Source organism: Polyodon spathula, chromosome 25 (assembly GCF_017654505.1).
Source record: "Polyodon spathula isolate WHYD16114869_AA chromosome 25, ASM1765450v1, whole genome shotgun sequence".
Lineage (NCBI taxonomy): Eukaryota > Metazoa > Chordata > Actinopteri > Acipenseriformes > Polyodontidae > Polyodon > Polyodon spathula.
This window is the reverse complement of record NC_054558.1, coordinates 22,814,527-22,836,588: the sequence shown is the minus strand read 5'-3', so window position 1 is coordinate 22,836,588 and position 22,062 is coordinate 22,814,527. Positions and strand designations below refer to the sequence as shown.

At 42.5% G+C, this 22,062-nt stretch overlaps 1 protein-coding gene across 1 annotated transcript; it reads left to right on the top strand.

Annotated features, from left to right (window-relative positions):
- The first annotated feature begins 63 nt into the window (after positions 1 to 63).
- Positions 64 to 18,152, top strand: LOC121299763 (thioredoxin reductase 2, mitochondrial-like). The gene is made up of 17 exons (XM_041227795.1): positions 64 to 208; positions 682 to 747; positions 964 to 1,020; positions 1,118 to 1,262; positions 1,876 to 1,950; positions 2,886 to 2,964; positions 3,630 to 3,692; positions 3,934 to 4,004; positions 7,252 to 7,271; positions 7,731 to 7,822; positions 8,417 to 8,591; positions 12,823 to 12,959; positions 14,112 to 14,207; positions 14,542 to 14,634; positions 15,428 to 15,499; positions 15,592 to 15,689; positions 16,017 to 18,152. Exons 1-17 carry the CDS (start codon positions 130 to 132, stop codon positions 16,138 to 16,140), a joined length of 1,542 nt encoding a protein of 513 aa, XP_041083729.1. The 5' UTR covers positions 64 to 129; the 3' UTR covers positions 16,141 to 18,152.
- The last annotated feature ends 3,910 nt before the right edge of the window (positions 18,153 to 22,062 follow it).

Sequence of the window (22,062 nt, the reverse complement as noted above, 5' to 3'; positions counted from 1 at the left end):
TAGCTGACACTCCAGGATATTTGCATTGTTCACAGTTACACGAGTTATTGTGTATTTTTCTGGTTGCTTAGTATTCAGGCACCGCGGCAGACAGCTTACCCACCGGGGTCCTGTTGCCTAATAAACAGTATGTCTGCCCTCTGTGAGTGGACACGCCGGTTAAAACGGGCAGTTTTCTTTCAAAGTGCAGTCAGAAGACAGCTGTCAGGTAATGTCTCTGAGTGTAGCGTATGTTTCTGTAAATGTAAGACCGTTAGCTGAGTTACACGACTCATCAGGGGCTCTATCGCAGGTGTGTTTTTTTATATCCTGACACGGCACAATTAGAAGGGTGGCCCTCTTCCTTTACTCGTGTGCTCTGCGAAAGTTCAGTTATATTATTGTTAGTGTGTGCAGGTAACATCTAAAATGATACCGTAACGCCAAAAAAAAACAAAACAAAAAGACTGTACTGGGGAGGAACGATATTTAAATATTCCAACTTCTTTGTATCATCGTTTAAAAAATGTACCTTCTACAGTTTAGTGCTGTTTAATATGGTAAAGGCACAGTAAAATGATAATAGGCCTAGGGCAAGTGACTGTGTATCAAAGTCGCGTTTACTGGGTAATATAATAACAATTGTAATGAGAACATAGAAGATGTATTCTGCTTATGTCGTGTATTTTTTGTTTTGCGCAGGTAAATATGACTATGATCTTGTGGTTATCGGTGGAGGATCAGGTGGCCTGGCATGTTCAAAAGAAGGTAAGTCACTGGTTTTAAAGTTTAACCGTGTCTTGACTGAGGCCTGCTCTATTTTGCCACTCGCCCACAAGACAGTAGCCAGGGGTGGAGATAAGACTCCCAGTGCATAGCAGTTTGAGCTGTTTAGTTTAGTGAGTTACACAGGAAAAAAAAAAAAAATTTAACTGACGTTTTGCATTTCTAAACTGCTTTTCTGTGTGATGTTGTGTTTTTCAGCTGCTCAGTTTGGAAAGAAAGTCGCTGTGTTAGATTATGTGGAGTCTTCACCTAAAGGTATGCAAAAATGAAACCTACAGCATAGGGTGCTTTTATGATGGTTCTTTTGAAGTGACAACTGGTGCGCATTCTGTATTTTAACATTTGAATCTAGGTACCAAGTGGGGTCTCGGTGGAACCTGTGTGAATGTGGGCTGCATTCCCAAGAAACTAATGCACCAGGCTGCTCTTCTCGGAGGTGCTATTAAAGATGCCCAGAGATATGGCTGGACGATACCCAGCCCAATCACCCACGACTGGTGAGACTCTGGTCATGGCATAGGAGTTCAGTGTGCCCCCTACAATCAACACAAACACAGAGCTGTGTATTGGAAAGTGAGGCAACAATAATGCATAACAAATGGACAAAGACAGTCAGTAGTAGTTGTTCTTGCATAAGCATCTTATTATTATTAGTATTATTACCACCTTAAAGAAAGTTCATGAACTTCATCAATGGGCTAAAAAAAAAAAAGAATAATGCACACAAATAAAACCCCCACTGAGCTGTTCCTTCATTAATTTGACTTATTCCAGCTGCAGAGACAGTCGGTTTCTGCAGTGCAGATCAGTGGAGGCCTCCTGTCCAAGGTAGCTTTCTTAGCACCATCTGCTGGAGACTTATTGTAACACGATGGAGTGAAAATGGAGCAGCAGCAAAAGGGTGTTTTATTTGATTCACTGTGCAATATGATGCAGTAACATTACAATACTAAGGTTAGGTTATATGGGATTTGGCATCTTGTGTCTGTAAATGTGTACAGTTACAGAGCAAAGACTTGAACTCAGGGTCCCAGTGCAGGTTTGGGCTGGACGACGTTGGTCACACAGGCCATGACTGATGTCATTTTTGTTGATTTGATTTTTTTTCAGGTTGACCATGGCATCAGCTGTTCAGGACTACATCAGGTCCCTGAACTGGGGACACAGAGTCCAGCTGCAGGACAAGTGAGTAGGAGATCCACTCAGTCAGCCACCACTTCAGGAGGCTCTGCGTTGGCAGTACAGTATTAGGGTCTTTCGCTAATTCAGTGTTTCAGTATTGCATTAATTAATTGTGTGATGTTTAAGTCGGGTAGCGGAGTACTGAAGTTGTTTTTATAGTGCAGAAGGCAGTTGCGCATTATGCTGTGCATGCACACACCTTTATAAAAAGGATTTGACCTTGGTGGAAACAACTGAATATTATGTTGCTTACTGTATGTGTAGGGTTAAATAACTGATCCCAGCACCTTTAAACATACCATATAGCCTTTATGAACTGTAGTGTAAGTGTGTGTGTGCAAAACCAAAATGTTTTTTCTTCTTCTAATATCTATTGGTAGTTTGTCAGCAGCATTTTGATATTAAAACAAAGTTTTGACTCCGTAACGAGAGCACCCCGCTCGCTCGCTCGCTGTCTCTGTCTCCAGTGTTTCGTGTTTGCACGTAGATCAGTATCGTCTTTCATTCTTTATTGTGTAGAGCTTGCACCTGTAAGGGAAAAGCCTGTCGGTGCAAGGGGATGAGCAGATCCTACAGTGAGCTCTTTACTGGAAGCAAACTGAATTGCTGCAGGGTAAACAGGTGTTGAAATAACAAGCACAGTATCTACGGGGACCATGGAAATGTAACTACACTAAGAACTGTTATGTCAAAGCTGTTGTACTGTATATTATTTGAGGGAATGATAAAGAATGAATATCTCTACTGTTAATGTCAGGCATCATTACTGAAGCGTAACAGTGTCCTGCTGCTATGGAGTATTCCGTAAGAGATCACACAACAGGTTTTCACTCCCCAACTTTTTAATCAACCTTTTATTTGTAGAGTCTTCTGCTAGGTGACGTTGCGTGTTAAAAGCAAAGTTTAATGAAACATGGTATTGTTTAATTTATTTACAGAAAAGTAAAGTATTTGAACCTTAAAGGCAGCCTGATGGATGGACACACTGTCAGGGCAGAGTCAAAAACTGGCAAAGAGGTAAGAAGGATATCCAATGCTGCCCTGACAAATCTGTGAATATGTGTTTTAAATCACTCTCCATTCTCCAGACACCTTTTACCTCTGATCATGCTGCAGTACTGTATTTAAAATTAAAAAATTTCCAAAAACACCAGAGGGGTCATTGAATTCAGAAGCCTGCCTGACACCATGGTATCCTTTCCTTAATATGTAATGTTTGAGTGCTGTCAGGTGATACTGCTGTATTGTGTACCAGGTTTTGATGCTTCGGCTGTCAAATCTTTACAGGAAAATGTACAGACAAGCAAAGTAAAAATAGAACAGTTGTGTTTAGGACCCAGTGGAATGAGATCCACATCTGAATCCCTTTGCATGCAATCGTTTGTAGAGCCTTTACAGTGTTGCATTACAGTTAACCAACATAATGTTCATTTAGCTGCAACTTTATATTGTGAGCTGGTGTCATTTGGAGTTGAGAAGGAGGCAACCCCAAGCTGACCCTATGTATTGTTCATCAAATGTAAATTGAACTTAAATTACAGTGGTTTCTATAGGAGGGTTACATCTCAGTATTGACTGTGCACAGTATATGGAATCGGTGCAATTGAATCAAATGGTGTGATGTGTTTGTTGTCACTGTGCTCAGTGAATTAAATTAACACGGTTGGCTTGTTTATCTGCAGTCTGTCCTTACTGCTGGGAATATTGTGATTGCAACTGGAGGACGGCCAAAGTACCCCACACATGTGAGTCTCCTGCAAAACTGTGATAACAATACGTACCATGCTGTACACACATGTCCTTGCAGGCTGTCTTTTTATAAAGGATGACCTTCAGTGCATTCTGACAATTGCCTTTGCAGATGAGTGAAATACAATTCTGCTAAGTAACATATGAAGGAAGTTTTCCTAATGCTGAGTATTATTCAAAATACCCTACAGACAGTGAGTCAGACGCTAGACCCCGTTGTTTGAATGTGTGTTCCAGATTCCTGGATCACTGGAGTATGGAATTTCAAGCGATGACATTTTCTGGTTGAAAGAATCACCTGGAAAAACGTAAGTCAAGACTTTGCTCCGGTGCAAACTGTCGCCTGTATATTTTCTTTTGAAAAGTGAATGTGACCACTTCATTACTAAGTCGGTATACAGTAAGAATACATACCCAGTGAACAGATACGTTGCAGACGTCGTGTATAAGGTATAAGCATGGTTTATTTTGGCTTGGCTTGTGTAGGCTGTGGATGCAGGGCTGATAAAGCTGGTTGGTGAGAGTGTTTCATGGCAGCACAGTAACTGCTGCTTACTGAAATGCAGATGCTGCAGTAGATGGTGCATTGATTGCTGTAGCTTGGAGCTGACCACTTGGTGGCAGTATATATTCATTATTGTTGCAACACGAACGTTTTTGTTTGTTTGTTTGTTTTGGCTAGAGGTTGTTGGTATAAAAGATTATTAGGACTTGTCGATCATTATTTATTTATTTATCTTATTGATTTTTAAAATCGGACGTCTTTGATACAGATGGTACTGGATGGATAGCAGCTGATGGAGAGTTTGACAAGCTGGCTTCCAAGCAGCCTTACTAATATCCCCTGCAGCAATTTAAAGCTGCTGCACGCCCAGGAGAGTGATCTGCAACTCCGGGGCGGAGCCACTTCACAGCACACCTGAGCTACAGCAGTGCAGGAACTATCAGAGTGTGTGCTGAGGTGGGAGCAGCCCACAGACTGAGGCACGAACACCGAGCTGGGGGTCTGCTACCTTCACAATTAAGTCAGTGCTGCTCGAGTACTGCACAGCCAGAAGTGCAGTTACTCACCAGTGCTTCAGTAACGGTTCTCCATAAGATCGGAGGGTTTTGGGCTGTTTTAACCCTTTAAAAACGGGCTGTTTCTGCCTGTCCTGTTGTCATTGTTTTGTCTTTTAACAAAAGCATGACTGGTGGTCTGGCAAAAAACAACCCCTTCCACAACAGTTAGAGGGAGTTTTATAGCAAAACTGTGGCCAAAAATATTGAAGTCTCATGAACCCTTTACAGAAATTAACCTGTTGGAGCCTTCTCCTGGTGAGCCAGACCTCTGCATTGTGCAGCTAGGAGAAATAATTAAACAAACTGCAGAACAGAAAACATTGGTTTGTTCTTTTTTGCCAGAAATGCAAAGCAGTTGTCAATCTCCCGAATGCTTTGTCTGTCCTGACAAGATCATTTCTTACATTTTGCTAAATGTACTCTGTGTTTCCATATTGATTGGTTCACTGCAGTTGAATTGAAAAACAGTTCAACAGGATCTCAAAGACATTGTTTTAAAAGTAACACTCATTGTAGAGTTGATTTGCATTAAACAGTTTAAGCAGCTGACCGTGGAGCTGAGAACAGATATTGATATTAAATGAACTCAAACCATAATCCGTGGTAATTCTGGTGTTTAAATATTTAAAGGTAATAGCTAAAAAAAATAAAGCACATACTTGCAAGATTTATAACTGTGAAGTGTGTCCTTTTCCAAGACCTCTTTTGTCCACTGGACTGTGGGTGCAAGTTGTAACAGTGTGTTAAGGGAGTATAATGTTTACCCGTCACATTCCTGAGTCTTAGTCTAAATAAAGCCTGCGGGGGCTACAGTAGCGCTGCTGTGCTTGTTCACTCAGTGCCAGAGAGGATCTGTGGAAAGTGCCGTTAATGAGTCTGGAGGCACAGATCAGGGCCAGCCAAACATGAGTGCACAGTCCTGCATACTGAGCTCCCTCTGGAAACTGGGACTGAGGGAGTCTCAGCAGTGTCTGGGCTGTCATCACAGCTCCCTGTGTACCGGATAACATTCGGCAGGGTTGGAGGAGAAGTACTGGAGAGCCAAATCCTCTGCATGCTGTAGCTGTCCCTGACCCATGTGGGATATATGAGCCTACCCTGTAATGCACTGATAGCAGTGAGTGGACCAGGCTCCTGTTTTATCAACTCTTCTGTTAACCGCAGCGTGTTTTATTTTTTTTAAACTAACGTGTAATGGATGATGGATTAAAAAAAATAAAAAAATTCCCCAGTCAATTGAACAGGACCCAACAAGTCTTCTGAAAATATTGGTAGATTATTATCAACAGCTGTCTAATATGGTTTCTGACTTCCTTTGTAACACATTGATCGATGCATAATGTACTTTTTATAACACTTAAACTGCAGTGTTACCTATATCCAAGGCAGTGTTGTTGTGCCATAGACAGTTCTGCTCTGTCCATGGCTTGCCTGATCCACTGTAATGAGAACTGTTTTAAAGTGCAGAAAGATTTTGCTAGTTGGGGCCACTCTGCCTAAGAACAGATTTACAGACCCCTGGATCCAAAGGTTAAACGGAATGATATATATCAATTTCTTTAGTTTTTTTATTAGAATACCAGTTTCTGTTTGTAAGCATGGCTGTGTCTATGTAAATAGTGTACTGTAAATAGTGGAAGCTAAAAGTACCCCCCTCCCCCAAAAATACATCAGCTGAGGAAGATCTCTGCTATAAATCTCTGAAATCGTAGCAAAGCCCCTGTCTAATCCCCTAATCCCGCTGACAGTAAACGTTAAGTACATCTATACATTACCGGGACAGTTGCAAGCCGGGGATGCTGATATGAACGTGCCTGCTTTGTTTGAGTGAATGACTGCACGACACTTACCTGTCAAGGTGTACTGAAGGGAAAGCTGAAGTACAGCAGCATTCCCTGCTGGAGGGAAAGGTGCTGGAAAGGCTGGCCTTGGCCTGCGATGTGCACCGTGCATTGAGACTGGGATGTAGTGTTTAGCAGCTGCAAGGATTAGCAGTGACATTGCAATGATCTATTCTAGCAGCACCTTCTCTTTCAGATGGGTTAAATGCATGACACACACACACACCTCTCCTCTGCTGCTCCAGTGTTTCTTTTTGCTGTCAATGAATAGGGCAATTCTGTATCATTTACAAGGGAACATTTTTGTTGCAGGGATCAGCTGGCAGGAGATGTGATCTAATTAGGCTGTATGTAGAAACAAAGTCATTGTACAGTCCAGTTACCCTCTAAAGGACAACTTAAAATGACACACAAGTGTTTATTTTGTGATAATGTTCCCAAAATGGTTTCTTTAACAATACTTTTTTGCCTTCGAGCTGCATTTTATGGTATGTCCAGGATAATGGACTAAAAGATTCTAGTTGTCAGTTTCCTGTTCTCCTACAAAGGAGATTTCATGTGCAGATCATTTTTCCAGATATTAAGTTTTGCTAGTTCTTCAACAGACACAATCATATTGTATTTATTTCATTTAATTTCTCTTCTCTTTTAGGTTGGTTGTTGGTGCCAGCTGTATCCTTAAACATGCTGCAGTAAATATACTTGCGTTTGGTCCCATCTGCATGGGAAGGCTGTGACTCTGAGCCTGTCTTGGTTGTTGGTTTTAGTTTTTAACCCGGGCAGGGGATTGGGTGGGTTTTCACCCTCCTGAATTATCAAAGCAGCTGGGAAGATTTCAAAGGTGTGGTTTGCCCTGAAGGAGAGCATTCTTCATTTTCTCTTGTCACTGATCAGGAGCAGCTCAGGACTGGCTCTGGTTGCATCAGAGCTTGCATTAAGAGAGGTAGTATCACAATGTTGTAGTGTTGCACAAGTGGCTTAAAGGGATGCTTAGAGTGGGGCTTAAAATACCCAAGTATAATTCTTGTTTTGTAGGCTTGTTTAGTAAGTCTGGTGAATCACAGTGCAAGCATGCAGTAGTAGTAAAAGGTATTGCAGCTCACTCTCTTCCTTGACTTGCTGGTTTTCAAGATGTTGCCCTTGAGTGCGCTGGTTTTATCACAGGCATCGGTGTGGACGCCTCTGTGATGGTGAGAAGCATTCCACTGCGAGGGTTCGATCAGGTATTCCATTTTTAACTTGTGTATCAAACCTTGCCCTGTGTGTAGAGATCCTGGTTGGGATTCCCATTGTAGTGTTCAGTGAATATCATGCAAGTGTTTTGGGAGTGCAGTAATTAGCTTGCAGCTCCCCAGGCCCCTCGTAGCAGTCATTTTGGTATCCCCGAAGGCAGTGGTTCTCAACCCGGGTCCACAGGAACCCCTGTGTCTTCTGGTGTTCGTTAAAACTGAGCTCAAGATTACTTAACTAAACCCTTAATTGAACTAGTCATTTGCTTAATTAGACCTTTTTCTAACAAGTTGCAGATTTCAAGTTACTGATCTGATTTTACCGTTAATTTGAACTCTCCAACTCTTTAAGAGCTGAAAACAGTTAAGAAGGCTTAATTAAGCTAATTGTTAGTTCAACTAAGGGTTTAGTTAAGTAATTGAGAGCTCAGTTGGAATGCGGACCTGGATTGAGAACCGCTGATGTAAGGAACCGATCCCTTGTCTGCTCACAGTGAATGCTGTCTCTGCATGCTTCTGAAACTGCATGTTTTTGGCTGATTTTAGTGGTTCCTTCACCAGCTAATTTTAGTCTTGTGTCTCTTGCAGCAAATTGCCTGCTTAGTGACGGATTACATGGAGTCTTATGGTACCAAGTTCCACTGGAAATGCAGTCCTTCCAAAGTGGAAAAGCTGGAGACGGGGCGCCTGCTGGTCTCCTGGACAGACCTGGACTCCGGCAAAGAGGACCAGGATATCTTTGATACAGTGCTGTGGGCAGTAGGTAAAGACGATGTGCACTAGACCGTTTTACATGCATGCTTACCAAGGAGTCGTGACGTTCTATATCGCAGCGTAATAGAGCCATGTATCCAGACACAAGAACGAAAGGTCATTTGTAGGTATGATGAGTGCTGAGCCAATGCTGCAATATTGTAATTGGTCATGGAGTCTGGTGCAACATGGAAGGGCCAATTCACTTCACACATCACTGGCATCCCACAATACTTTCTGGGACACTGCTTTGTCAGCACGGAGAACAAATATCAAAATCAAAAACAAGGCAGTGAAATGATGTGATGGAAATAAAAAGGGCAGTTTGAAATGGACATGCTGGAGAGCAGGCTTTCCCCATCAGGAAGTGCCAGTGCAGCGGGATGCTGAACTCCCTCTTTTGTTCTCTCTGTGTGGATTTCCTGAAAAAGGCTTCATCAGCGGAATTTTCAATCTTTCCTTTCGTATCGTTTTTTTTTTTTTCACTTTGTATTGCCAGTGCTGCTTTTGTTCTGTTTTGATATCTGATTTTTAAGGTAACAAAGTCAAAAGCATGGTGTTTGAATTTCTCAATCTGTCTTTCAGCTTTTTGGAGTGAATCAATGCCTGTGTTTCTTTGTTTGTAATTTTGATATAGGGTCTTGAAGTGAAATGTTTGTTGGCGTGTCGGTCTTACTGTTCATCTTCGACTGCTGTACTCGCATGGTGCTAGCTGGACTCGCATTCTGGCTGTGTGCAAGTATCAGTATAGAGTTTCTGCAGACACACTTCGTACATGTATACGTTTAAGATTGTGTAAGTCACGTGCTTACCTCTTGGTTCATTAGAGACCGATGTAACGGCAAAGGGATTAGCAGGTTTTGTTAAGTTATTTGATAAAGAAGTGTTTTGTGCTCGCGTTCTGTTTTCTTACTGCAAACCGTAGACTGGGATGTAAATGTATAGTTCAGTGGAGAGTTGTGTGGGGTTGAAGTGAATCATTCTATTCCCTTTCCTCCCCCTCTAATCTGGTTCCAGCCTGAGCGCTGAAAGACGGTTTCTTCCTCGGAGCGTACCGCAGAATGCTTGTTATGATTAAGCATGCTTTGTACTTTCGTATTTCACGTTGATTTGATGAAAGCAGCAGTATCCAAGGCAGTCTGGAATCTTCTTTTATATTCACCCTGGAATTAATTATCCACTACGAGGGCTGCAATCCCAGTGGCTGATTGGCGGGTTGGGTTCTGATTCATTGTTTCTGTTTACATCAGGTCCCTTGGATAATAGATTAGGAAGCGGAGCAGTATTGAGGATTTCCTGTCTGCCAGGTCTCCCAATTAAAATGCTGACCAGCATCCCCTCCCCACTCTTCCCAGTCCCACAGGCAGGATTGCTTGGTCTACGAGGAGGGTTATTTTATTTCTTTATTTGTTCAGGGTGTATCCAGCTGGCACTAACATTCCCTTTCCAAGAGTGTTTCCAGTGGCAAAGAGAAATTGCACACTGATAAAATGAACAATGTGTATTTTTAAATAGTGTTGGTTTTTTAAGACCAGATGCGCAATTTTATGAAAATTGAAAAAAAATGCTTTGTTTTTTGGTTGGAGTGGGAGTGAAAAATGTAAGAAGACCAAAAGCTTATTAAGTTATATGTTATTGGATAGCTGATTCCACGCTATTGGGTACAAAGTTAACTAATGGGCAATGTTGTTGCAAATACTCAGTACTTCGCATGTCAAGGTGTATGTCAGCGATGACTGACCAAGATCAATATGTGACCGAATCGCCTGTGTACTGTACTGCATCGGTCAGTATCATCATGCTTTGAAAGCAGCCCGTACTTACCCTCCTCAGTTAGCTGGCAACACCGGCAGCTTTAAGGAACGGCGTGCAGGTTAGAATAGACTGCCAGCTCCAAGCTGATCTCTTAACCATATGACAGGAAGAAATCAAACTGAAACTTGAACCAGCTTCACAATAACCGGCTGTTGATTATTTGAGTCTTGATGCTTTCTATTTAGTCACTCGCTGTCTGTACGCAGCGTTTAAAAACCCAAGGGGCTGATTTACTGCATGCCTCTGGGTTTTGTCATAGCGAGCAGCCAGGAATGGCTCAAGTCTGCAGAGCAGTTTGCACAAATTGATTTGTCTTGCGCCCCTTTAGAAAGTAAAGTGTTGTATTGAGAGGACTGAGGATTAAGCAGAACATTCTGACAAAGGCATAGCTTAATAATGACAATTTGAAGTAACCGCCTTGGGTATGTATGATCTCATTGTGGAGTGTTACAACACTGCAGCAATGCATTTGAAACACTTGCATTTCCATTTTAATATTTTGTATTTCTTTTACACCTGTTGTTTCATACAGTCCACGCATAATCACTATGTATCAGTGCTGCAGGAACAAGGACAAGTTCCCCAGCCCCTCCCCATTCCAATCTGAATGAACCTTCCATGAGCAAGTACCCCAGCCCCTCCCCATCCCAATCTCTATGAACACTCCATGAGCAAGTACCCCAGCCCCTCCCCATTCCAATCTGAATGAACCCTCCATGAGCAAGTACCCCAGCCCCTCCCCATCCCAATCTCTATGAACCCTCCATGAGCAAGTACCCCAGCCCCTCCCCATTCCAATCTGAATGAACCTTCCATGAGCAAGTACCCCAGCCCCTCCCCATCCCAATCTGAATGAACCTTCCATGAGCAAGTACCCCAGCCCCTCCCCATCCCAATCTGAATGAACACTCCATGAGCAAGTACCCCAGTACCCCAGCCCCTCCTTCCATGAGCAAGTACCCCAGCCCCTCCCCAACCAATCCATGAACACTCCATGAGCAAGTACCCCAGCCCCTCCCCATTCCAATCTGAATGAACCTTCCATGAGCAAGAGCAAGTACCCCAGCCCCTCCCCATTCCAATCTGAATGAACCCTCCATGAGCAAGAGCAAGTACCCCAGCCCCTCCCCATCCCAATCTCAATGAACCCTCCATGAGCAAGTACCCCAGCCCCTCCCCATTCCAATCTGAATGAACCTTCCATGAGCAAGTACCCCAGCCCCTCCCCATTCCAATCTGAATGAACCTTCCATGAGCAAGTACCCCAGCCCCTCCCCATTCCAATCTGAATGAACCTTCCATGAGCAAGAGCAAGTACCCCAGCCCCTCCCCATTCCAATCTGAATGAACCCTCCATGAGCAAGAGCAAGTACCCCAGCCCCTCCCCATCCCAATCTCTATGAACCCTCCATGAGCAAGTACCCCAGCCCCTCCCCATTCCAATCTGAATGAACCTTCCATGAGCAAGAGCAAGTACCCCAGCCCCCCCCCATTCCAATCTGAATGAACCCTCCATGAGCAAGAGCAAGTACCCCAGCCCCTCCCCATTCCAATCTGAATGAACCCTCCATGAGCAAGAGCAAGTACCCCAGCCCCTCCCCATTCCAATCTGAATGAACCCTCCATGAGCAAGAGCAAGTACCCCAGCCCCTCCCCATTCCAATCTGAATGAACCCTCCATGAGCAAGAGCAAGTACCCCAGCCCCTCCCCATTCCAATCTGAATGAACCCTCCATGAGCAAGAGCAAGTACCCCAGCCCCTCCCCATTCCAATCTGAATGAACCCTCCATGAGCAAGAGCAAGTACCCCAGCCCCTCCCCATTCCAATCTGAATGAACCCTCCATGAGCAAGAGCAAGTACCCCAGCCCCTCCCCATTCCAATCTCTATGAACACTCCATGTGCAAGAGCAAGTACCCCAGCCCCTCCCCCTTCCAATCTGAATGAACCCTCCATGAGCAAGTACCCCAGCCCCTCCCCATTCTAATCTGAATGAACACTCCATGAGCAAGTACCCCAGCCCCTCCCCATTCCAATCTGAATGAAGAGTAACAGTATTATGAAATCTCCTGCAAGCCCAGCAGGAAAGTGAGACAGACAGACAGACAGATCGCCTCTTGTCGACAGCTTACGGAAGTACGGTCGAGGCAGATGAAAACTAACCCACAGAAATGCTCCCACAGGCACCGAGATGTGACATGCTGGGGGCAGATGGTAGCTGCGCATTGGAATGATTCATGTAAATGTTTATTGATCATGAAATCTGTGTTGAAAAAACAGGCTTTACTTTGTTTCCGAGTTCCTTAAGTCTGTGTTAACATAAAATACGTTGCATCTGGAAATTCAGGAGTCAGAGATTTTGAAAAAAAAAAGTTTAACAAGTGAGTTGTGGAGGAGTATTAATTCATTTATTTGTACATTTTCAGGCAGGGCCCCAGAAACGAGAGCCCTCAACCTGGAAAAAGTAGGAGTGAAAACGAACAGAGAAACTGGGAAGATTATCGTCTCTGCTGATGAAGCAACGTCAGTTCCTCACATCTACGCTATCGGAGATATCGCTGACGTGAGTCCCGATCACTGTGCACTTCAGCAGTGAGGTGTGCTGCAGGGAGTGTGTCCTGGAAGAACAGTCACTGCAGTTTTGAAATGCAAAGGACTGCTTTTTAAGAAAAAAAAGCCAAATGGGACGTTGGAATGACAGGTTCACAAAACTGTGAAAGTGAACTGCGGTCGTAATGTTCTGTCTCTTGAAATCCAGCCAGTTGTGTTTGACTCCTGAAGTACAGATGGGTGAGAAGATCGCAGCTCTCCTGACAGATGATGAGAATGACACTTTGCAGTTTTAAATACTTTTAAGATTTGGGTTTAACAGAAGCAGTTCTTCTGAAACCACCAAAGTATGATAAACAATGCTTGACGAGCACCTGGAGAAATGTGGGCAAGAGATGCATGTTAAATGTCAGACTTGGGTGGCACAGATAAAACTGAACTGTTTCCACTGCTGAGGACTCTGCTCCCAACTGAATGTGCTTGTTGATACTTCACTTATTTGATCATTGTACTTGTCAGATGGCTACCCTCGTATTTATATTTTAATTGATATATTGGCTGACAAAACGCAGTTCCCCTCTCTTTGCATTTTAGTCTAGCCAGTGCAGGTTATTTTTAAAAGAAAAACGTTTGATATATCCTTCATAACATGTCAGAAAAGTTGTGTTGCAGTCAGACTTCAGGAAGCCCAAATCCTTTTCTTTTCATGGTCTTATATTTTGACTTGTTGCCTAGCACAGAGTACAAAGCCTTTCTGTTCAAAACAATGGAACTTTTTAAACACAGTAATTCCCTGAAGCAGCGATTATTCTCCGATCTGATGTAGTACATTTCCCCTTCTGCCCTCTCCTGTGATCGACTACGTGCCATGCTGTCACCAAAACAGTTCCTCGTTGAAAAGAACGAGGAGTGCTCTTCTGCACAGAGCTTGAAAACAAAACTGGTGCGGTCAACGCGAGCCAACGTTTTCATGTTATTTGACATGAAGCCCAGGCTTTAACCTTGGGTACAGTTTATACCTAGATGAATTCCAGACAATTGGCCAGTTCAGAGACCTTGGGCAAAGAAATACTGTAGTAGATAACATTCAGTAATTTGGTTTTAGGTTTCTTTTTTTATTTTATTTTTTATTTATTGAAGTGGTTTGCGTTTCTTGTAATTTTAGGGGCGTCCTGAATTGACCCCCACAGCTATCCAAGCAGGCAAGCTCCTGGCTCGCCGGCTCTTCGGCAAATCCACTGAACTGATGGACTACGACTGTGTGAGTAAAAACACTGTAAACGCTCCCCTGCCGTGTGCTTTTAACTGCTCAGTTAAAGGGCTGCTGATTGCGCAGTGTTTAACTTTAAAAGCATCTAATGTTACGTTTATTAAAAACTACTAGATGGACATAAAGTTCAATACAAAAATCTTTGCCATTTAATAGTGTCTTCCAATATACAAACTATACAGTATAAGATTGTAGCAGTGTTAGTAAGTGTTATGTCTAAAGCATGTGTGGAGGAGGGTGGTATTATGATTATTAACCAATAAATGACACGCCTGTGCATGTAGACCAGCGGAGTCAAGATTTTATATCGCTGCCTGTTTTCCAGGTCCCCACCACAGTGTTCACCCCCCTGGAGTACGGCAGCGTGGGGCTGTCTGAAGAGGAGGCGGTCAGACGGCACGGAGAGGACAGCATCGAGGTAGAGCTGGGAGACTGGGAGCCTGGGGGTCGTGCAGAAACTCTGCCAGTACTGGGCCTGAGAGTCCAGCGGGCCATTCCTTGAAAATGAAACCTTGCTTACATTAGAGAAGTCATTCTAGACTTTTACTGTGTTTGGTAGCCGCCAATAACCATCAGTGCAGCAAGCATGCTATTATATTGGAATGGCCCCAGCCCCTGACATACACTGTGTTCAGTGGTTTTGCTATTCTTCTTGTTGATTTTCTCCAATAATGAAGCGTTTAGCTTTGAGGTCACTGCGCTGGATTGAGATTGCACCGGTGAGTTGCTGTGGTTCTGTTTCTTTATTAACAGTGTCAGTTCTCTGCTGTTACCCCCCCCCCCCCCCCCCATCTCTGTGGTAACACTGTCCTTTTGTGTGGGTGGCTGCAACACCTGTGGAGAGCAGATTGAAAACGCTTTAGAATTGCACTGTGACTCACCGAGGTGATTGACGTCTGAGCAGGAGGGTTGATAGAGCCGCGTTGCATGTGACCACACGCCCCCAGTAGAAAGCAGCCCTTTTCATGACTAAGCAGGTTTTCTGGTCATGAGTGATACTGTACGCCCAGGCCTAGGCCTTGTAACTACAGGCCTTTTCAGTAAAAGGAAACGGCATCCCTTTACCTCAGCTGGCAAGGAGTCACTCCAACACAGAGCCTGCCAACTCTCGTCTTTACCAAAGACACATGGATTATAAATCATATGTGAGATTTCGTTTAGCATGCACATTAGAATTACCGGTAGTGTTATTTTCTCTTCTCGTTTCTCAGGTTTTTCATGCGTTTTACAAACCGTTAGAGTTCACAGTAGCAGAAAGGGATGCCAGTCAGTGCTACATCAAGGTGAGTGTTCGGTTCTGCACTGTTCTTGTGTGTAACCCGTTCTTTCTCTGGCTGGAGTGCTTCCACTTAACTTTCTTTCCTTTATGTTGTAGATGGTCTGTTTGCGGGAGGGGGCTCAGCGAATCCTTGGGTTCCATTTCACTGGACCAAACGCTGGGGAAGTCATTCAGGGATTTGCCCTTGCGATAAAGTAAGAGAAACAAACCACCGCCTCCTTCAGGCTTTATAGAGCTCTGCTGCTCAACCCCCTCTGTACAGATTAAGCATTATCACAATCGCTACTTTTAGTTTTACAAAATTGGGACTAGTCAAGTACTGATACAGACGGCTGTGGTACTGATGATGCAGAGATGTGTACGAATGCTGTCATGCCTTTCCCTGTTGGGTTGTGGTATATCATTCTGATGATGCAGAGATGTCTACGAATGCTGTCATGCCTTTCCCTGTTGGGCTGTGGTATATCATTCTGATGATGCAGAGATGTCTACGAATGCTGTCATGTCTTTCCCTGCTGCAGGTGTGGTGCCACCTACACCCAGCTGATAACAACCGTGGGCATCCACCCAACCAGCGCTGAAGAAATAGTCAAGTTACACATCACCAAGCGCTCTGGCCTGGACCCCACTGTCACAGGGTGCTGAGGGTAAGCCCTGTCCCTGAACCCAAGAGCTCACAAGAGAATGGACTGGACTGAGAACGGAGAGGTACTGAAACAGGACAGCTGCTCCAGATATTCTCAGCTTTTCACGACGCTGGCTCTACATTCCTCTACAGCTCCACAGTGTCGGTGCTGTTTACAGATGTTAGACCCAGGGTGCAAGTCAAGCAATCTCCAAAGTGGTATTGAAATGCATTTTACAGAGGCACAACATGAGCTTACTGAGCACTCCCACAATCATGGTTTTCTGCTTCTGATGAGTTCTGAATCTGTAACGAGTGTGATTGCATTATAATAACTACAGTTTTAGAAAAGAAAAAAGAGAATTGTGAACTAATATAAATGCAAAGGTTTGAAATATATAGCATATAAAGCTCACCACTGCACGGTTCTCATCTAATATTCTGCAAGCTGCCTAAACTAATCTGTGGGTTCGTCTAAAAAGTATTTCATTTCCCAACCAGAAGGTGGGAGTGTTGTCAAGTGTGTTCCCCTCCTGGTTTGCACATAATAGGTGCCTGTAAAGGACTTGCAGTTAGGAAACGAGAGTCCCGTTCGATTGTTCTTTTATTTTAAAGAGTTGTAACTGGGCATTTCAACAGGAAGACTTATAAAACTGTGGAGATTCCACACTTCATTACTGATGAACCGCTTCTCCAGGACTGGCTTGGACTTAATGAAAAGTGAGCAGGAGGAAGTGAACATTATTGCAAATAACGATCTGCTCCTTCTGATGGGGTTGCCAGCATTCTCTCAGCAAAACAAAACTAAAAAAAAACATGCTTTTAAAAGGCTTTTTACTGCTGATGTCCCGAACGTACTAAAAACAAAATGAATACAGTGTATCTTATTTTCAGTAATGATGACTGATTGGCAAAGCTTTTTTTTCCTTCTATGTAGAAACACCAAAGATTGTCTACTTTTAATGTAACAAAACATGCTTCAAAAGAAAGAGGAGAAGAGCCCCTCTGTGGGAAGATTTCATTATATTTGTAGCACACTGTATTGCTTTGATCACATCAATCAGCACATCATGCCCGTTTGAGTTTGTTTTGGCAACCAGAAAAATACTGGATATTTATTCAGCGTTCAGCAGCCTGCTAATAATAATAATAGTCAAGGTCAGTTCGTTAAAATAGATGTTTCGGGACTGAAAATACATACAAAAAATAAATTGGAACATATAGATCAAAATAAAGTATATATATATGAATGAAATGTATTTGTACCAGAAAAGAGAAGTACCATGTCTGTGCACTCTGCTTTACTCAAGATATGATAAATTGCATTGTTTTAAATTATGTGATTTTAAATAAATAAATAAACAAACAAAACAAATTGGTTTCTCAGGGGGCAAAACTGGCTTTGGAAAATGTTCAAACCACGGAGGAAATGCCTGTTTATATTTTTGAACTGAAATCTAAGCTCGCTGATTAATGATCCCGTCAGGAACGGTGAGAAAAGCTTTGGAGGGTTTGCTACCTACTCAATTTGTACCTTTGGCTGGAGTCGCCAATCTTTCCCCTTCTCTCCCAGTCCAGCGCTTCTTGTTTGCTTTATTCAGGGATGGCGTGATGACAGAATAACCCAGACCTCCCGAGCTTGTTTATCATGTGCTGTTTGTTGTGAAAGAGCTGTAAGACTACAGGATGGAAACAATGTATCGTTTCTACACAAGCCGTCCTCCTCGTGGCAGAGAGGTAGTCCGAGCACTTTCTAAGTAAAGTCGCACACAGATGCTTGCTGTGCTAGATGTGTGTAGAGGAGTGAGTGGTTTGACCGTGGATCTAGTGCTGCTCAGTAGTGTTGTACAGGTCAGGGTAATGACAGGGGTGCTGGCCTGTGACGACTTGTGCTTCAACCCAAACTGGGCTGGACAGGTCTGATGACAACGAGCACCCCATCCAAATGCATGTATTTCAGATGTACTGCATTATATATTTGTTTGATAATTTAAAAATTCAATAAAAATCTATCTTTCACAGAAAGCATGCTTGTGTTGTCTTCCTTTATCCTATCCTTGCGCTCCATATGGCTTGAAAACTAGAATAAGAATTTTTTTTGTTTTTGTTAGAGCACACAAATATCCACCATTTTAAAAGAAAGAGAGAGACCATCGGCACATCCTGGGCTAGATTCTCCAAGCTGTCCACTACAAATTGTCATTGCCGCTTTTTTTTTTTTTTTTTTCCAGGCATTTGTATTTCTGAAGAATTCACAAGCCCCGAAGTTAAGAGTCTGACTTGTCTAATTCTGGGTTGGTTGAGTTGTTTCTTTCTAGTGTGTGTTTCTACAATCTGAAAACAACATGTTAATATCAATGTGAAGTGAATGGCTTTGAGAAGCCAGGCCCCTTTCAGAAATGATTGGTCTTATTCACAAAAACAACATTTAAGTCATGAAATGTTTTTTATATAGCTTTATCATGCTTAGGTGATGGTTGAAATTATGTATGTTCCTTGTTAATAATAATAATATTATTATAAGTGATACAGTTCCCAACACGTATTGATTCTGTTGTTGAGAATGCGGCTTTGAGCACATGCATTAGCAGAATAGCCTGATTATTCAAGAGAATCCTAAGGAATACTTACATTTAGAGGGAAATGACGGCTTTTGCATCCTCATCCTTCGAAATAAATTTAATTTAAAAACTGTAGCTTTTCAACATCAGTGCTGACAAGGACCGAGGATGGAGATAAGACTCCCATTGCCTGGCAGTTTGATCCATCCCTTGTTTTAATGCCAGTTTAGTCAGTCACACCTGAGTTAGTTACCCACACTAGCTAATCAGGCTTGTTTTAAGACCTGGAAAGGGGGGGAAACTGCTACCAGCAGGAGTCTTTTTTCCATCTCTGAGGTCCCTAAAGACTCAGCCTTGCCAGCTCACTGAATCAACACTGTGGGGAATAACCATAATATTTGAGTTTCAATTAAGACATGTTTCACATTCTTTATCTTAAATTTGGTAACCAAAAATAAAATTGGAAATAATTGAAAATGTGATTGGTTCGTCATCCAAGTATATAGACACCTGATCCCATATCGTTATGTTTAATATATTTGTTTTCAAGTCCATGTTGAGGTGTGCGTAGAAGAACATGTCGACTGCTTTTCAGCTGTTCTGCTTCGTAATCCTGCCTATTGAGGGTTGATGGAGCGAGCAGTCGCTGAAATTCAGCACGTGATGGCAGCTGATGCACTCGAGCAATCTGCAGAGAGAAGCATGAACACTGTTCAAAACACTGAGCAGAAACAAATACACTTGTTTGAGAGCCATCCAAGAATTTGCTTTTTTCGTTTTTTCTTATAATCGCGCACAGCTCCACCAAACAAAATAAGATTATTTAAACTTTTTTTTAAACTATATATATATATAATGTGTGTGTGTGTGTGTATATATATATATATATATATATATATATATATATATATATATATATATATATATATATACACATTTAGGAGGATAAAAAGTTTTTATACTCAAAGCTGTTTTTGAAAACCAACAAAAAATGTTATATAAATAGATGCTGATCAAGTAAAAAAAAAAAAAAAAAAAAACAGTGCAGGATTAACTCTTAAGAAATAATGCAGGCAAGTTCTCTTCTCTCTATTGGCACGATGAGCTTCCTGCGAGCTGTCAGTGTTTGGAAATGGCAGGGGATTTGAATAGGGCTGGGCAGGGTGGAGCTATACCATTGAGAGGAGAAGAAAAAAACAAGAAGTTTCCGTTTCTGCCCAAACTTGAATGTAAACCAGCAGGCTATCAACACAACAGCGCTGTGTATCCACAGGCTCGTGACAGCTATCAAACCAGGAAAGCAGAGCCACAAAACAGCAGCATTATTACACAGGTTACCTGGCTTGTTCATTTCACAGCCAATCCCCCACAAACACCTTGGAATAGATGCATTCTACCTTCTTGAAATAAATGGGTGAGGTTCGACGGAATAGCGATTAGTAGATTCTGGAGGTGAAATGAGTTCAGAGTGGTGCACTTGACTGGTCTGAGTATGGGCAGTGTGAGCTCCTGCATCTACTGAAACATGTCAGATCCTAGTTCATAATATATCGCAGATACATTTGTTACAGCTGTGCATTTCAAGTTTTCATTGCTGAAGAACCAAACATTAAAAAAGAAAAATGAATACAATTTAATTCTTATTCTTTCTGTTTTTATTGATTTTGTAACATATACAAGTAATTTACAGATTCGCTGCCATAGTCTAAAGCAGATGAAACAGCCGTGCAGTTTTCCAGTTGAATGTACAGTATATATACATACCCTCACACATACATATGTCTTGCATGTAACTCTACATGAGATAATGTAGATATAAAACAGCTGGTGGAACTCTGCAATTGCATACAGCATTCCAGTTGCTACATATCCACAATAATAATATTAATTTCCTGTCTAAAAGAAGGGAGCTTATTTTTTTGATCTGCAGAGGCAATGGAGTGCTGAGGCCAGGGCAGTCCAATGGGTGACCCATGAACATGGCATGACTCATTGACCTCTACACTGATTGTGGATCCAGCTTTGCCCTCAAGCCACAGCTCAGTGAATCCAGCAGTTTGCTACACATGCCTCTCGTCATCGGCGTGACACTTGCTTTGGACCCTTTGTCTTCAGCACATGGTATTGTAGAATGCTGCCATGGCTGCGGAAACTGTTGTAAGATAAACACACTGTTGACTGTGTGGAGCGCCCTTTGGCAACATAAAAACGGGCCTCGCACTGTAACAGTAAATAAATAGATGTTAAAGGTCCCGAAGTTACGGAAATCAGACCTACAACAATGGGGTCTATTTGGTGTCTCTAGCTGTTAAAGACGATTTAAATCCAATCTACCTCCCATGCTCTGTAATAATGCTTCTTATTCAGTGGTGCACCATGTGTGTGACAGAGGTAGAGATAGAGATTAAGACGCATCATCTTGGAATGCCTTGACAATGCACTGCGATTGCTGTCCTGTACATGTGACACTTCCTTCAAGTAAATGTATGAAACCCAAAGCTATGATCCCTGTCTTGCGAGACGAGCTCTTAAAGAAGAGCACAAGGAACGTGCCGTTGTGTGTCATGACAGCTTTTAGGTTTTGGGTGTCTGGAAACCTTAGTCGAAGATTGCAATAGTGATCTTTTGAAAGCTGGATCTGCTTTCTTTGTTTTGGCATCTGTGTTTCCTTTCGAAAACACGTTAGTATGACCATCTTACCACGCTGCCTCACACATCACCGGCTTGTCTTCACTTGATAAAGAGATGTGACACCCTGTTGCATGTTACAGCATCTCTACACAGATAAGTATAGAGCTTTCTGTTCAAATGTTTGATTATTCTAATAAAGGTAAAGGTTGAGGCTTATACAGGTTTTGTTGTGCTGTTTTAAAATGACTTGTTCAGTCTTGACATGTACAGGAGAATACGTTCATAAAAACTACAAAAAAACGTCAGTGAATAGGATCTCTTAGAAGTTAAAGGGACGAGGTGGTTAACAATATCTATATGTTGTGTCTGCCAGAAGTTAAACCAGCATTTTTTTTATTAGTCTCCCATTCTTGTGAAAAAGCACAATGGCAATTTTGTTGTGGCATTTTAGAAACCATTCCTGTTGTGGTATAGTACAGCATGCTGGGAATGAGCAGACTCATTAATCATATGAGGGGGTTGGGGAGTTGTGTGGTATTTTTATTTTTACCAGGGCTGAGCCTCTGATTAAAATGCATGTCAGTCAAGCCAGGCCATGAAGAAGCTAATATTCACTTCATAAATCAGAGGGGAGTTTCCAAAAACCTGTGATAAGAATATTAGCTTCAGACACAGAAAAGAAAAACACTTTTAAAGTGAAGAAACACATCTTCCAGGAAGCTCAGGAATGCTCCTCTCATTGTCATTTTT

Coding starts and splice junctions, on each gene's coding strand:
- LOC121299763 (XM_041227795.1), top strand. CDS start 130: ATGTCTGCCCTCTGTGAGTGGACACGCCGGTTAAAACGGGCAGTTTTC. Junction 1,263..1,875: donor AGCCCAATCACCCACGACTG/GTGAGACTCTGG, acceptor ATTTTTTTTCAG/GTTGACCATGGCATCAGCTG. Junction 8,592..12,822: donor TACAGTGCTGTGGGCAGTAG/GTAAAGACGATG, acceptor GTACATTTTCAG/GCAGGGCCCCAGAAACGAGA.